Consider the following 15,871-nt stretch of genomic DNA (forward strand, 5'->3'; position numbering starts at 1 on the left):
AAGGATTCCCTCAGCTCCAGGCCTGGCAGTGTGCAACTTACCAGCTTTCGCCTTGACACTTGGCTTTCTGCCTCGCCCTTTGCCCTTTGACACAGGCTCCTCTGACCCCAGTGCAGCTCCCTCTTTTCCTTCTCCAGTGTCTTTGCTGGATTTACGGCTACGGCGCTTGGTGCTGGGCACCAGAAGGGCAGGGGAAGGCTCAGCACCTGGAACAGGTCAAAGAGATCTTCAAATGCAGTCAAATAACACATAAAACACATAAAACAGAGTGAAAGTATCCCAACTAAATCTGCAATAGGGATTGGGCCTTTTTCCTCATGGGTGATATCCCACCCCAGCTCTGTGTTCTGTAATTGATGGCGCAATCTTTGTGACTGAAAGTCTGTGAAATTGTCCCAAAATTTGAGGAAAGCAGCCCAAAACTCCATATATGTCAGAGCAGGAAGTGTCTTGCAAAAAACTGAACAGCAAGACTCACACTGGATCTTGTAGTCAGGTGGGAGAAGCCGAATGTGAGACAGTGGGATGCGTCCCGTGTCCCCGTCATCGAACTCTACTGTGATGAGATCACCATCTTCCTCCAGATCCAGGGTTCCTGTGGGATGGGGGAGCAGCAGATGGGATTACAACAAACACCAGAGTACAAACTCCTTGTAAGAGAACTAGGGACATGGGGAAAGACAGGGGTGCTGCACCAGCTGCAAAGCAGCCACTTCACCTTTCCTAGGCTGTGCAGGGAGGGCACAGAAGGCTCACTCTGCAATGGAAAGTCCCTGATAACACTAAACCAGCCCACTCAGTGTGAAATTCCCCATCAACAGCACTGCTCCAGAACATAACAGCCATTCCAGTTTGACTTCCCACCCCTCTCCATTTATTCTTGCAGAAATTCACTTTTCTCCTTTCACTGAAATATCTTTTTTTAAACCTGCATTTTGTAACTACTCTCAGCCATCATAAACTGCTGCTTTTCACTTTCTCCAAGATAAATAAGATGTGTTCTCACCCTCTCTTCTTGGTATAAACCAGCATTATTGGTTTATACATCATAAGTAATTATTCCTTTTTACACATGTGGTATGACCAAGAGCCCAAAAACAAGACCAGCCATGAGAGAATTGTCCTGAGCCATACACCAACTTTTTAATGGGATCAGACTGGAGAGTTTTGTGTCAGAGCAAAGTTGTGAGTGTCCAGGTGAATTAGAAACCTCTACAGCCTCAGAAATAATTGATGCCTGGAACAAATTCTGACTTTCTGAAATGTATTAAATGTCCGTGATATATTTTAGCACCTAAATTGCTTGAACCTCTTCCTGAACCTGCAAGATGTTACTAAATCTGCATCATTAATGAGAGGGGCATGACCTGGAGGAGAGAACAAGCCAGGCTCTGACTTCCAGGACACTCACAGCAGAGGTCAGGGCTTCCCCAGACAAGCCTGACATCCCTAAGGACACACAGGGCTGAGACATCCCAGATTCAGCACAGAGCAGCCAGGGTGGCCTTACCTCGGACAACTGTCCCCGGGTAGAGGCAGCGGTACTGCTGGCTCCAGTAGGCTGCAATCCTCGTGCCCTCGGGCAGGAACCGCACTGAAGGGGGTTTCACATCGATGATCTGCTCAGGGCAAGAGGAAGGCAATCAGTGACCACCCTGGCACCAGCACAGACCATCCCACCGCACCTGGCATGGAGCAAAGCAGCTCTAGAGAAGGCAAGGGAAGTTTCCCTGCTGGGGAATGGCCTCCTGTGTGCTCACAGGATGAAGGAAGGACCACCCTTGCTGGAATACAGGACTAGTGCCTGCTGCCAGTGGGGCAGTGAGTGCACCAAGGGGAGTTTTGCCCACACTGACCATGGGGGCAGGACCAGGACATCCCTGAAGCTGGAGGAGGAGAGAGCTTCCAGCTAGCCTCCCCTCCCCAGACCAGGCCATGGGCACCGAGGACAGGCAGCCCTTGGCAGCACATACCGCTTCCTGCAGGAGCTGCTCCAGGCAGTAAATGTGGGGACGGTTCCCCCTCTCGCCCTCCACCACCACCCGGTATCTGAAACACAAAGGCTGGGTCAGACACAGCACATGGGAGATACCACCCTCCCAGGTAACGCCTCCCTCTGATGGGAGAGGATGTAAGAGCACTTAATGAGAGATAATTGGATTTCCCTCAGTGATAAACCAGAGTGGACTCTCCTTCCCTCCCTGCCAGACACTGTCAGTCTCTGGGCAGCAGCTCCACACAACCCCCAAATCGATCCGTGCAGCAGCTATGTCCCCATTTTCTGACAGATCCCAGGTGGATACAGCAGCCCCTCAACTCACATGTCTGGTGAGTGCACTGTCTTGACATGCCCAGCATAGAGCAGTTTGTCATCCATGGGGATGAGGACACGCAGGCCATCCTTCAGCTCGTCCTTGTCAATGATGCAGGAGCGGGGAGCTGAGGTGTGGGAGAAAGATGGGGATTAGCACGGGAAAGGGAACAGTGAGAGGAGAAGGAAACTTCATATTCCCTGCATCACTGTCCCCTCTCTTGGTAATAATAATATACCAGTGATGAAAATAGGGCAACTTAGAGACTGGGCTTCAACTAGATGTCACAGTGAGCCATGCTGATCAGGCTTAGTTTTTACTGAATTGACTGAAAATGTGGTATCTCCACCCCAAAGGCTCATGGATGAGGAATGTGTGAAAGCAGCACAGTTGTCCTCTGAGCAGTCCTAGGAAACCTGCCCAGCATCCCAACCTATAAAATCCTGCCCTTACCTGGTGTGGGTGGCCTCTCCACCAGCATGCTCAGTGGGATGTTCTCATCCTCTGAGAAGCTGCTGTCTTGGTTGGGTTCAAAATCCTCCTCTGCTGCCATGCTCTCCATGAGCTTGCTGACAGCTCCTCCTTTCCCTCGGTTCTGCAGGACAGCAAGCAGCACATCAGCTGGATCACCACAGGAAACAGCCTAATCCCATTTCACCTCCCTCCAGCAAAAAATAACCAGAGGATATCGGGGACAAACCTGTCTCCATCCTCAGGATGGAGAGTTAAGTGGGTGTACCCAGACTTTTTGCTGCCTTCATCCCCCAAGCATCACCAGCAGCTGACCAAAAGCTATTCCCCACATCCTCACTCTTAGAGGTGGGGAGAGATGCTGTGGAGCTGTTATTTTGCTCTGCATTCACCACAGTGCTCCTGAGCCTCTGCCTTCCCTGAACTGGCCCCAAGGCACTGTTCCTATTTCTTCTCCAGTCTCCATGGTATGTTCCTTGCTGTTACACACAGACCATAAGCATCACACAGAAATAATGTGAGAAGACAGTGTTATGGGAGATGACAGACTACAGTAGTGGAGCAGGAACCAGCTGTGAGCCAGTGCTGAGCAAGGCTACTCCATCACCATCTCCTTGGTCTTTGCTGTCCATGCAAGCTCACCCTCCATCCCATGGCAGTCTTGGAGAAAATGCTGCCTGCTCACTAATTTGGGGGATGAAGGCAAATGAACACCAGATGGTAGCAGCAGGTACTATCAGAGAGTCTTCCTTGGATTTTAGGCTTTTCAAACCAGCCCTTTGCCTGTAACACACCCAGCAAAGCCTGCACTTCTGTTTTCCCTCCCTCACACTGAAACAGTCCAAGTGCTCTGCCAGCCACCCTCCAGTCTACCACACTAGAACCAGTCCCTCACCTCTTTTTTCACCTCCTTGGCTTTCACCTTAGCTTTGCTCTTCTTGGTGGAGCCCAGGGCACTTGCCAGGCTGACCCGAACATCAGAGGGGGAGCTGGGGATCCCAGGAGGAGACATGGAAGAGGAGGAGGAGCAGCATGGTGTTTCTTTACCCTTCTTTCGCTGCTAAAAACAAAACCAAAACATTTCCATCAGTAAAGAGAAGATTGGTAAAGATCTGGGTCCAAAGAGAGGGAAAAGGTGGAGCAAGGCAGGCTATGCACAAGTAGGATTATTTGGGACATGGAGGGTTACAGAAGTAACCAGCCCCATTCAAACATGACAGGCTTTTACTCTCTGCAAGTCAGATCCAAGTCTGACAGAGCCTCTGGGTGTACATGGGGCTGACAGGGGTGACAAGGGGCAGCCAAACAACTGCTGAGACAGGACTCAATTCTCCTCTACCTTAGTGGAGTTTATTGCCCTCCCTTCACCCTCAGCTCCCAAGCTTCCCAACACCAATCTGGCCAGCACGTTCCTCACCTTGCTTAGCTCCTTCCTCTCCTTCCCCTTGCTGCCCTCCTTTTTGGGGCTCATGGGAGCCCCCTTGCCACAGCGCCCAGGTTTGGGGACGGGGGTGGAGCTGGCAGGAGCCGTGGATGTCAGCATGGCCGAGGACGTGGTGGCGTCGTGGAGGAAGATCCGCTCGCTGCGGCGCCGGTTCCACAGGTCATCATCGCTGGCCTCCAGCCCAAACTCAAAGCTCAAGTCCTTAGGGGACTTAAATTTCTTCAGCTTGCGGCCTTTCTCAGAGCCCAGCTTGGCCTTGTCAGCGCTCCCAGATGCAGAGTCAAGGCTGCTGGGGGCCTGGCTGGGCGGGATGCTGCTGGGCTCCAGCGGCCCCTTCTTCCCGCGCAGCAGCCCTGACGGAGACTTCTTCCTGATCTTGATCTCGCTCTCCGAGTCGGTGTACTCGAACTCTGTCCCTAGGTGCAAAGGATTGAACCATCAGTCAGGGCCCTGGCTGAGCCAAGAGGGGACACATCCAGCTGGAAACTTCTGGGCTCCATGGGACATGCAGTGCAGTGCCTGCCCAATAGAGCTCTTGCTTGTTCCTCTTTCCAATCCCCACATCCCTCATTTCTGACCCATATAAAACACTGTGGAAATTCCCTGGGAGTAAGCCTGCCCTGCTCCAAACCAGAGCCCAACAATTAGGCAGTGTGGTTCAGTGTGTTCCCTGCCTCCATTTTCTCCCTTCTCCCACAGGCAAAACCCTGCAAGCTCTGAAGAGCTCTGAAGAGAAAATATACTTTAACATGCCCCTCCTCAAAAAGGAGCTGCTCAGCTGAAGCCAAGCATAAACCCCACAAGCTGATCCCTCCTTCTCTCCTGGTGGGAGCCCTCTCCAGCTTCACCTTTGTTTCAGGGGAACAATGTCTTTTAACAAATGCAATAAACCCAAATTTCAAGCTTATTTTTTCCCATCGGCCAACAGACACCACAGATCCTTTTACTGGCTCAAGGAGTCGCCTTAAAGTCAAGAGAGGTAAATGATCTTTTGTCTGTGGCAAATGGAATTCCCCTCACATTGGCCCCTGCTCAGCACCATAAGCACAGCAGTACCCAGAGGCCTGAAATACTGTAGTAATGCCAAGACGTTCCCCACCTTCACTGTGTTCCCCTGACCCTGATAAAGGAAAGCAAGATCAAGTTTTCAGGGGCAGAAGGGAAACTGAGGCAGCACCTACACACCCAGCAACACAGGCAGGAGGTAGACACACAACATTCACATGGGAAAATGAAAATGTACACGGCACAAGCAAGGAAAGCATCTTCTCTTGGTCCTTCTCTCAAATACACTCACTTTTCCTGGGTAAATTCAGTCTGCAGGAAACTGCTCTCATCTACCCAATCCTCTTCCCCTGAGTCAGCCCCAGCATGGAGAGAAAAAGAGCCAGCATGTAAAAAACAAAGCTGGCAAAGCTCAAAATGAAAAACCCACTGGAAATTAAAACACTCCTTCTCCTCTCTTAGTACTGCATGAGGTAATTTCTAGATGCTTCTAGTTTCAAGGAGGGCAGATTACAAGACAATAAATTCTTAGCAGAGGCTGTTGGAACAAGTTGGCAAAGGCCTAATATAGCATGGAAACAGTGCTAAAACAAGCCAGGCTCCTGAGGAGGACATCATTTTCCATTCTGAAGCATGCTATAAATTCCATTATCACTTAATAAATATTAATAGAGAATTTATAAATGGAACCCATATAGATCTGTCTGACCAGGAACAATGTCACCAATGGGCACTGGTGCAGCAGGGCATGGGGAGGGGAAGAAATGAAACTCCCAACACATTGAAACTGAGACAGAGGCAGGGCAGAAACCCAGATTCTGGCACTGTAAACACATGAGCAGAGGAAGGAATGCTTGTTTCAAGTCTCTCTGGCTGGTTTCTATAAGGAAGCTAATGGGATGGACTGATGGTAAGAGTTTTTCTTCTGCTTGGGTGTCTGTGCTTCCCTTGGGTATCCAAGATCAGCTGCATTTAGCACATGCTTCCTTCTCTAAAATTTAACAGCACTTCACTGCCTTCTGCATTCTGTCCAAGGGGATGCAGCATCCCACTGCTTGCCTCTACAGCATGTCTTGTTGAGAGTTTGCCAAGTAGGAAAAGAGGAAACTTTGACAAAGCCACAGCTGTCCCTAGGGAAGCCACGGCTGCAGCTGCTAACCTGCCACGTCTGTGACTGGCTTTTGTCTCCCTATCAGCCACTTTCTCCACCTTCAGTATCAGGACCAAGCTGCCAAAGCAAAGAAAGGGCAGCTCAGTGTCTGGGTACACAACCTGCTCTCTTGCAGCACAGCTGGGACCTCCCAAACCTTCCACCTTGCCCCCACAGCACCACCATGGAACTCACCCATCAGGCTCTGCCGCTCCTCCTTCTTCTTGGCCTTCTGCTTGGCCTCCAGCTGGATGATGGAAAGTGGAGGGGGAACGATGGGGCTGGGCATGGCGCTGGCAGCAAACCTGGCCAGAAGGCCCAGGCCACTCTCATCCAGGGCAGGTGATGATAGCCTGTCTGTGCCATCCGTGCCATAGTCCTCTGCTTCCTCCTCTTCCTCCTCATCGTCGTCGTCCTCCTCCTCGGAGCTGGAATCTGGCACGCAGAAAACAGGGAGCCCGTTACAAACCTCACGGGGTTGTGCACCAGCCACATTCCCAACCCGAAGCGCAACTCTCCTGCTGCTCTGTGCCCACCAAAGTGGCACTGAGCCACCCAGGACTGAGCCACAAGATGCTGGCCGTGGGCACACACGTGTCCTTGCAGCCATAGAGCCGGTGTCACCCTGCCTGCCACCACCCTGGAAGGACACAGCAATACAGGGTATGGCAAAGACTACCCACTCAGGGAAGGGAGGGAAGAGCAGGGTGTTGGCAGATTTGAAAAGGATGCCAGGCACCCCTTCCCTACAGCTTTCAGGAGGAATTAAAAGCTTAATTCCTTTGAAAATCCCGACCTGGGAGCTGTGGGATTCCCCTCCCGCCCACCAACACTTCCTCCATAATGAAATCCATTAGTGTAATCAGAACCAGAGATCAGCAGGGAAGGGGAATACCAGAGAGCAGCCTGTGCCATGGTGGGAGGCAAGGGGAACACAGGGAGGAGAAGGGGCAGGAAGCAAAAATGCAAAGAGGTGGGGAGAAACAATAATTCGAAAGCAATGGATTTGGAATGCGTAAGGGAGAAAAGTGTAGGTAGTGCTGGAGACAAGGAGCAGTGTTTGAACCCTCTGCCTCAGAACTCTCTCCATGCCTTTCATTTCCCTCTCTACAGCTCAGGATAGGGAAGCCCAGCTCAGCGCAGGCAGGAAGAGCTGCCCATAGCCAAAATCTAATTCTGGCAAAGAAATCGGCCTCACTGCCTGCCTCAGCTGACACCTGCAGAGCAGTGGGCTGAGGGTTTCCTCTAGGGTGTGTACACAGCAGGTATTTTGGGGGTAGATGCTCTGAGAGTGGCACCTCTCCCTCCCTATAGCCCTTCCCAAGAGTCTGTCAGCAGCTCAGAGGCAATTAATTTTATCAGCATCTCATCCAGTGAGTGCTGGTGAGCAAGCCACTTCACAAATGCACATATACCACACACACACACTTATACACACACATATATGAGCACACAAATCTATAAAAATATATATATTTAACTGCAAAAAGTGCGTCTGGAAAAGATATTTAATTTCTTTTGAAATTGAGGGCTTAAGTAGGATCATTGAGGCTGCTGGAAAATTTCCACCACTAGCAGGAGCCCTGTTCTGAGCCCACTCCCCAGCTCCTACCAGCCACTATCCTTGTGTCTGAAATCCAGCCAAATGAGAAACCAGATCCCTTCAAAATGAGCTGGAATGAACATGAAAATCCTTTTCTTTTCACATATGCCCTCTGGGATAGATAAAAACGTTCTCAACACTTGGTTGCTCAGAAAAAAAAAAATACAATAACACAAGTGTTATTTTTCCATGATATTAGAAAGAACAGGAATATCAGAAAACAATGTTCTCATCCTTGTATTTTATCAGCTGAGGTAACTGGCAGCTTTTTTTTGCCTTTTTCTTTTAACATGAATGGCTTATCTCTGTAGCATACAGCTGATAGTCAGAGAATACTAATTTTTAACTGCATAAAAATCCCTTCCCCATTTCAGTTGCTCAGACTCATTCCTTGTGATATAAAAATGTTACTAAACCTACAGTCCTGCAGTCAATACCAAGAAATCCACAACCCTGTTCACTCCTTGCATAAAAACCACATGCAAAAAAAAAAAAATCTACAGCAAATTGGGATCAGATTCCTTCCCCTACCAGAAAACGGGTCACAACTGCTGTTTTTACATCACATTTTGCCAAAGAGAAAACAAATCCACATGAAGTTTATTCTGAGATGTGAAAACCACCTGCCTGAAAAGCAGCAAAACCATGCCTAAGTTCAGTGACACCCTGTGGGGTAGCAAGACCTTCTCCATCCATCCCATCTAGCTCTGAAATTCAGCAATTTTCAGCAAAAACAGAGGGGAAAAAATAAAAAATCAACCTGTACAGCCCCTCATTCCAGACCTGAGAGCTGGCTGAGCAATGAGTGACTCAGTGAGCAGCTGGGGAGGAAAACTGAGAGAAAAAAAAGGGGAAAGTTTGCAGGAAAATCCATGACCAGTCTAGCACCATTGGCTCAGCCCCACTGACTGCCCCACAGCACCTTCAGCACTTACACACTGCACGTGCAAGGGCAAAAGGGCACCCAGCAGCTCCAGAATTTCAGAGGCACTTAGGTAAAACAGATTTAAAAGGCAGGATGGCAGTGGCTGCTCCTCAGGCTACAGAAAATACAGAACACAGTGAGGTGCCTGGTGATTATTGCAACCTCCTGCTCATACATGGTGTCACACTACAGAAAGACAACTGAAGACAGTCCCTTGTCAGCATTTTTACCACAACACTTATATTTTTATCTGCAGGAGATACAATTTCCAGCCTGAAAATAACCCCATTTTAACACATTCACAGCACAGATCTATCCTCCTCCACCTCTCATGGCAAGGATAGATCTTGCTAACCCCACTGCACATGCACAACATAATCCCTGCTCCTCTTCTTTCTGATTTTCCAAGGGACAAAAAGTAACAAATGAAGTAAAAAGAAGATATCTGGGGCTCTGCTCCAAGCCCACATGCTTCTAAAGTAAGTCCCCAAACTTCTGGCCATGGTGGCATTGTGCTCTCTGTCCATCTGTATGGCTCCTTGGAGAGACTGGTGCCTGTATTTAAGGGAAGCAGAAGTTTTATTCCTACTCTACCCAAACTATGTGTGGGTTTAAAATTAACTATGCACAGATGCCTTTACACAATTGAAGCCTCAGATTTTTTTTTTTTTTTTTGTTTTTGTCCTGAAAAGGTGATTTTTAGCTAGCAAGGGGGAAAAAGACATTTTTTTAAAAAATCATTTTTTCCTTCAATGGTAATTCTGTTAACGCTGAGAGAGGGTAAAGGAAAAAAATGCTCAAAGTTAAAAATATCTTTTCTAATTGACATTTTTAAGAGCATGTATATGTGTGTATATACCCACACACACAACCACACGTGTACATACACAACTCCACAGCCAAAACAAACAATACATTCATATTTAAATGCTACTGATGCTACATAAACAGGAGCCAAAAGATTATTTTAATTTCTACCTGCACTGAATTAAAACCCAAACCCAGTTAAGAATACTAAGTTTTCTCATTGCTTTTAACAGCTAAGCTGCCATGGTATTTTACTGTAGGAGAGCAGTACATGAAGATTTGTTAATGATGAACAGAAATTGGTTAAGCAATTTGGTTTTTAGAGACTGATGAATGTAACAAGATGGGTTGAGGGGGGTGTGAAGAGGAAAGGCTGGGGAAGGGAGGGAGAAAAAACACACACTTAAAACAGTCATTTCACATTGTAAAAATAAACAGCATGATTTTCTCATAACACCAAGCAAGTCTACAGCATACAAAGCAGGCTAAGTACAGGCAGACTTTAGACAGCTACTGGGTCATTAACATCTGATTTCTGCAATCTGTCCAAATTCTGAAGGTTACTTATTTTTAAGTGTCCAATTTAAGATTGTACCTTTTTTTTTTCCAGATAAGCCAATTCTCATCATTGGAAGATTCTTCCCCTCCACATGTGCTGTGCTGTTGACTCCAGAAGTGCTTATGAAAAATTTTGAACTATCACATGGGAATGTGTAGGGAACTGGTTACCCATCACTGGATTTTTGTTGGTTTTTTTTTTTTTTTTTTTTTTTTTAATTGGGGTAAAATCATTCTCCAAATCAGGAAAAAGAGAACAGAGAATAAGGTACTAAATTTTTAAGGAAAACAGAGTATGGAGGAGGAGGACTTATGGGTCTGTGGTTTCAGAAAGCTTAAGGAATTACCTATCCTGATGGGCTTTAGCCCACATTAACAGTTTCCTCTCCAAGGTCACTGGATTAAAAACCACAAGCTTTGCCTCTTATCAGAATAGCAATGTGATGTTTGGTCTGTAAGAAAGCAGTGTCCCCCCCTCATCTATGTTTAACCAGATGACAGAAAACAGGTCTTCCTGCAGCTAATCCCACCTTTGACACAGATACTGCAGGGCCAGGGCCAGACAATATCCCTGACATGGGGACATTTCTGCACCATGGTCCAGAAACCTTCAAGGTTTGCATCTCTGACTCATCTGCAAATCCTTGCTCTGGCTGGGCTAAGGGGTTCTCCAAAAGCAGTTCTGCAAGCAGCAAAGCATTTCTGGAGTCCTCAGACACACACACACACGTGCAAACCTTCCATGTGAGACTCTTCACGGACAGAGGAAAGTTGAAAGCGGACAGAAGTCATTTTCAAAATTAAAATAAGCAAGAGAATGCAAAGAGCTACGTGTCATTATTCATGGAGGCAACATCGAAACGTCTGAGGCTGACAGATGACATAAAGAAAAGTTATTTTGCCTACCTACATAACAATGGTCAAGGTTCAGGTTCATGGCTAGTGACCCTCGCTGAGAAGTGTCTGCCCTACAACCAGCCAACCACTTTGCTTCTTTAGTGCAGCGTGAGAGCAAATGCAAGAGACCGACACAGACATTCAAAGCATCATGGATAGGGGCAGGGGTGAAAGGGTTGGTCAAGCAGCTGCAAGGAGAAAGCGAGCACTTCTAGAAAAGCTGAGGTTATTAATCGGTTTAGTATTCAGGGAAAGCCATCAGAAACCCTATTACCCAAATATCCCTTCAAGAAATGATTCTGACAAAAAAAAATACCAAACAAACAAAAAAAACGACAAAAAAAAAGAAAAAATCATTTGCAGGAAAAAAAAACAAATTGTAACCAATGATCCCTTCCCGCCTCCCTCTCCATACCCACCTCCCACCCCAGGGGGTTTTGCATCTTTGGTTTCCCCACCATTAAATGACACCCCAATGGGATTTACAATGCATTTCCCCATTTATTCCAGGTTCCCCAACCTCCTCCCATACCCCCTCCCCTCCCCAGATTTTATCCCATAAAACTGGGATTTTTAGTTTATTTCTTCTAATAAAGCAGACAGGTTACTTGAAAAATAGACAAAGGGACAAGTTACCTCTCTGCTTACCTGGAGCAAAACCAAAAAGTAAACCCAAAACCCCCCTCAAGAACTTGGCACCTAAAAGGGATTGATATCCTCAAAATTTCCAACAGCAGCAAAACAAACAAAGAAAAGATGCGGGAAGGAACAAGGAAGGGAAGAATGGAAGTTAACGCAGACTCTTCATGGAAATGTGGCAATCTCAGCCTTACATAAAATTCACTATCTCCACAACTTTTTTGGTTCTCTAAAGAACAATTTTTCTTTTTTTTTTTTTGACACATATATTTCTCTTTTGGGTTTTCTTTGAAATGCATTGGTGGGTCCAGCCCAGAGCCACATCAAAACAAATTAACATTCCGTATTTTTCTGCCATAATTTTCTTTTCTTCTTTTTTTTAAGCTTTATTTATCTTTCTTTGGAGGTTGGGTTTGGAAGGAAGTAAAAACCAAACAGGTGCACGGAGGAAATTAACATCAAAAAACTCAGAAAATAAAAAAATAAAAACCAAAACAAAAGCCAAACTATCCAGCCCTGTTTTTCAATTAACAGCCCTGAGCAGTGTAAAACACTAAAAGGCTTTTGCTGGGCTACATCCAGCTCTGCCATGTAACTTAGATAACAACTGGGGATGCTCTTGCTTTGCATTCAGCCCAGCCGAGCTAGTTTCTTTCGGGAGCTGAGGGCTCATTAAAATGACCTTTCCCCATGATTATTATTTAATGAGTGTGCTCTAAAACAGAAACCCCTTGTGTCTCTGGAGGAAAAGTCTCAAGTAATCTCTTTTCCCACTGAAGTACTAATGACAGTCTGACAAAAAAAAAAAAAAAAAAGCTGCAAGAAAAAAATTGGGTTGAGGGTGAGGGAGGGAAACTGGAGAGTCAAATTTAATGCAGTAATTGCCACATCCTTGAGCACCGTGGGTTACATCTGGGCAACTGAAAAAAAAAACTACCACCCAAAAAGAGACACAAAAACTCAACACTGACGTTTTAAAAAATTAAAAAGAAAAATTTCTGGCTGTAAATACACCCTGCACCCTCCTGCAGCAGCAACAAGGAGACAGTGCCTCCATGTTTTATGTGCCTGCCTGGAGAGAGTCTATCAGCAAACAAACTGAGTAAGATAAAACTAAAAATGGGTGAACAAAAAAAAATTAACTTAAAGGGGTTGAGGGGAAAGGGGGAAGCCTAGGCTTTATCTGGACAAAGGCAGCAGGGATATTTGAATAATAGAGAGTACCCCAGACTAGGTTAATTCCAGTTCTACGGATGGGGAGTGGGAGCAGGAGGGGGATGCAGAGCAGGATGGAGTGAAGCAGCAACCTAATCGCCTGATAAGAGACACAGCAAGAGAGACAAGGTACACAGGTTTAGTTAAAAATGAACTCGGTATGTTTAATAAAGCTTGGTAAACCAAATCGCAGTACAAACATCAAGTCACACGGCCACACAACAGTACCCCGGTAATAAAACAAACAAAAAAAAGAAAAAAAAGGGGGAGGGAAAAAAAAAAAAGAGGGGGGAATAAAAGAAAAAGGGAAAAAGGAAGAAAAAAAAGGGGGGGTAAGAAACAGGAGAGGGAAAAAGAAAAAGAAGGGGAAAATAATCAAGGACGGGAAAAAAGGGGGAAAAGGAGGAAAGTAATTAAAAAAGCTCCTTTCAAACTTCAACAAGGCTCATGCCAAAATAAAATAATAATAATTAAAATAATAATAATAATAATAATAATAATAATAATAATAATAATAATATAATGGTGGTGGTGGCAGCAAGGAAGGAAGTGAGGTTAAAACTGAAGGGAGGAAGGGAACAGGAAAGCAGGGAGAGGCGGACACTAAAACCCAGTCGATATAAAAGCTCTAAAAGAGCCAGCCAGTAAAAATATCACAATGATACAGATACAAAAAGGATAAAAAATAACCGTTGGGGTGATAAAGCAGGCTACGCTGCCAAGGACAAAGATGGCCGCCCTGGCTCCGACCATCAAAATGGCTGACCCCGGCCCACCAGGCCCCTCGCTCCCGCCCCGCTCCCACACGGCCGCGGCACGGCCTGCGCCTGGAGGTGCCTTTGCTATAAATTAATAACCTTGATCGAACGAGTCCTCCGAGGAGTCGCTGAAGGAAGATCCCGCCTCGGCCTCCCTCAGCAGCAGGCAGAAGGGCTGCTTCCGCCCCGCCGCCGCCTTCGGCCTCAGCGGCCGCCCGGCCGCCACCGCGCTGCGCGGGGCCGCCCTGGGGCCGCCGGCCGCCCGGCCGCCCTTCCTGGCCGCCGAGCTGTACAGGCCGGGCGGCCGCGGCTTGGCGGCGGACGGGGGCTGCGCCGGCCACTCGTCCCTCAGGGATCCCTCCTCCTCCTCCTCCGAGTCCGTATCTGTGGTCAAAGCGGGTGGGAAAAGGGTTACATCACCAAACGGGGGATTCTGGGGGGTTTTGGTGCCACTGCTGTCCGCCCCTGCCCAGGTGCTCCACCGTAAGCCTTGAGCTCAACAAACACAGAAATTCCTTCTTTCCATGACAAACGGACATTATCCAACTCCTTGTCCTCCCTTAAGATCCAAGGAGTGTTTTTAGCTTGGCAGCAGAAAAATGAAGCAAACATTTCCACTATGAAAATGTCCACTGAAGGCACAAGCACTGTCAACAACTGGACCATCAACCTGAATTTGTCTTGGCTTTGGTGATACTCAACACTCTTGACCTGAATCTCCTTTTCTACATGAACCAGCTCTCACAGAGGGTTTTCAACAAGTGTGGCTGGAGCAAGCCCAGCTGCCAAGGAGGCAGGATGTCTAACTCCAAATATCTCTCTCCAAACACGCTGCCCCAGATGCTCCACGGCATTAACTGCAAAGGAGCAGGGACCAAGCTGCTCCTTGGTCTGTGAAGCTTGGCTTTACAAAGCTGCTAAGCCTTGTGGGTGGTGAGAAGTTATCCAGCCATCCCTTCTGGCATCTGGTAAGAAGTTATCCAGCCATCTCCCTATGGCATCTGACAAAAAGCACATGGTACCCCTGGATGCAATAGGAGTGGGTGTACATTGCCACCTCCCCATTTGTGGACACGCCTTCAGCTCCACAACATTACAGACATTGTGGCATCTCCACTGCACTGGCTTGTGGAGAGGAAGACACAAAGAATGGCAAGTTTAGGAAGCTCGAAGCCCAAAAACACAAATTATTTTGGACACCTGACTTTTCTTAGAATGTGTGGGAGTAAGATGCTCAGTTCACCATCTGGATCTATGCCCAAAGTTTTCAGGACTCCAGGTAGACAATCCTGAGGTCAGGAAGCAGAAGGACTTGGCGCCAGTCCTGCTTCTCCTTCTCCACATGAGCAGCCCAGCAATCATAGCAGGCGCTGCCATATGCTCAACCTGCCTCCCCAAATTCACCATGCCTGAGTGACCAAATGACAGGCTGAGGCCCTTCCCTTGAACCTGCACACAGCTGAAAAACCAAGGCTGAGCTGTTTCCTCAGTCACAACAATCCTGAGCTGAGACCTGAGTGACAGAGGGGAACAATCCTGCACCAGGAGACTCGCTGGATAGTGGTTAGCTAGAAGCTCTCAGGTCTGGGAGGCAGTTTTTGTTCATGAAACCACAGTGCCAAGTGTGAAGGCACTGTAAAAGCTCCCTCTGCCATGAGCCAAGGCTTTGGCTCCACCAACAGCCCCTTTAGCTCCAGAGCCCACAGTTCAGGAGACACGTGTCTGTCCTTGGGAGTAAAGCACACTCAAGAACAGAACTGCTGGGTACTGTGTACAGCACAATAAGCCAAAGGCTGTGTTCAAGTCCAGTGGACACAATGACTCCTATTTTGCCACATAAATGGCTAATTTCATGCCAAACATTTGTTCCATTGGAGAGTCCCTAGCTCATCTTCCCCATTAGTGAAATTTCTAAACTAGTGTTGCACCAAGAGATGTATTTGTTATGCACACAAACACCCCATAAAGGTTTTAACATGGCTTTAAATAGCTGCAAGCAAGGGGAAAGATGCGTGTGCAAGTGAGCTGAGCCCATTACACAACAGTCTCAGACCATAAACTCTGCCCCAATGTCTGCCTGAACTGTT

At 47.3% G+C, this 15,871-nt stretch overlaps 1 protein-coding gene across 5 annotated transcripts in view; it reads right to left on the reverse strand.

The window, feature by feature from the left end:
* Positions 1-15,871, reverse strand: part of TNRC18 (trinucleotide repeat containing 18) — a 54,297-nt gene that overhangs the window by 5,742 nt on the left and 32,684 nt on the right. For 3 of the 5 annotated variants that reach the window (XM_059861706.1, XM_059861707.1, XM_059861704.1), the window contains exons 15-24: positions 13,884-14,168; positions 6,578-6,817; positions 4,201-4,643; positions 3,679-3,843; positions 2,766-2,907; positions 2,322-2,439; positions 1,974-2,049; positions 1,511-1,619; positions 479-595; positions 42-206 (exon numbers count right to left, since the gene is read on the reverse strand). In XM_059861706.1, coding sequence (XP_059717689.1) covers positions 42-206; positions 479-595; positions 1,511-1,619; positions 1,974-2,049; positions 2,322-2,439; positions 2,766-2,907; positions 3,679-3,843; positions 4,201-4,643; positions 6,578-6,817; positions 13,884-14,168 — 1,860 coding nt within the window. The remainder of the gene's footprint in view (positions 1-41; positions 207-478; positions 596-1,510; positions 1,620-1,973; positions 2,050-2,321; positions 2,440-2,765; positions 2,908-3,678; positions 3,844-4,200; positions 4,644-6,577; positions 6,818-13,883; positions 14,169-15,871) is intronic. The other 2 variants (XM_059861708.1, XM_059861705.1) reach the window with 2 other exon arrangements.

This window comes from Haemorhous mexicanus, chromosome 17 (assembly GCF_027477595.1).
Source record: "Haemorhous mexicanus isolate bHaeMex1 chromosome 17, bHaeMex1.pri, whole genome shotgun sequence".
NCBI classification, from domain to species: domain Eukaryota; kingdom Metazoa; phylum Chordata; class Aves; order Passeriformes; family Fringillidae; genus Haemorhous; species Haemorhous mexicanus.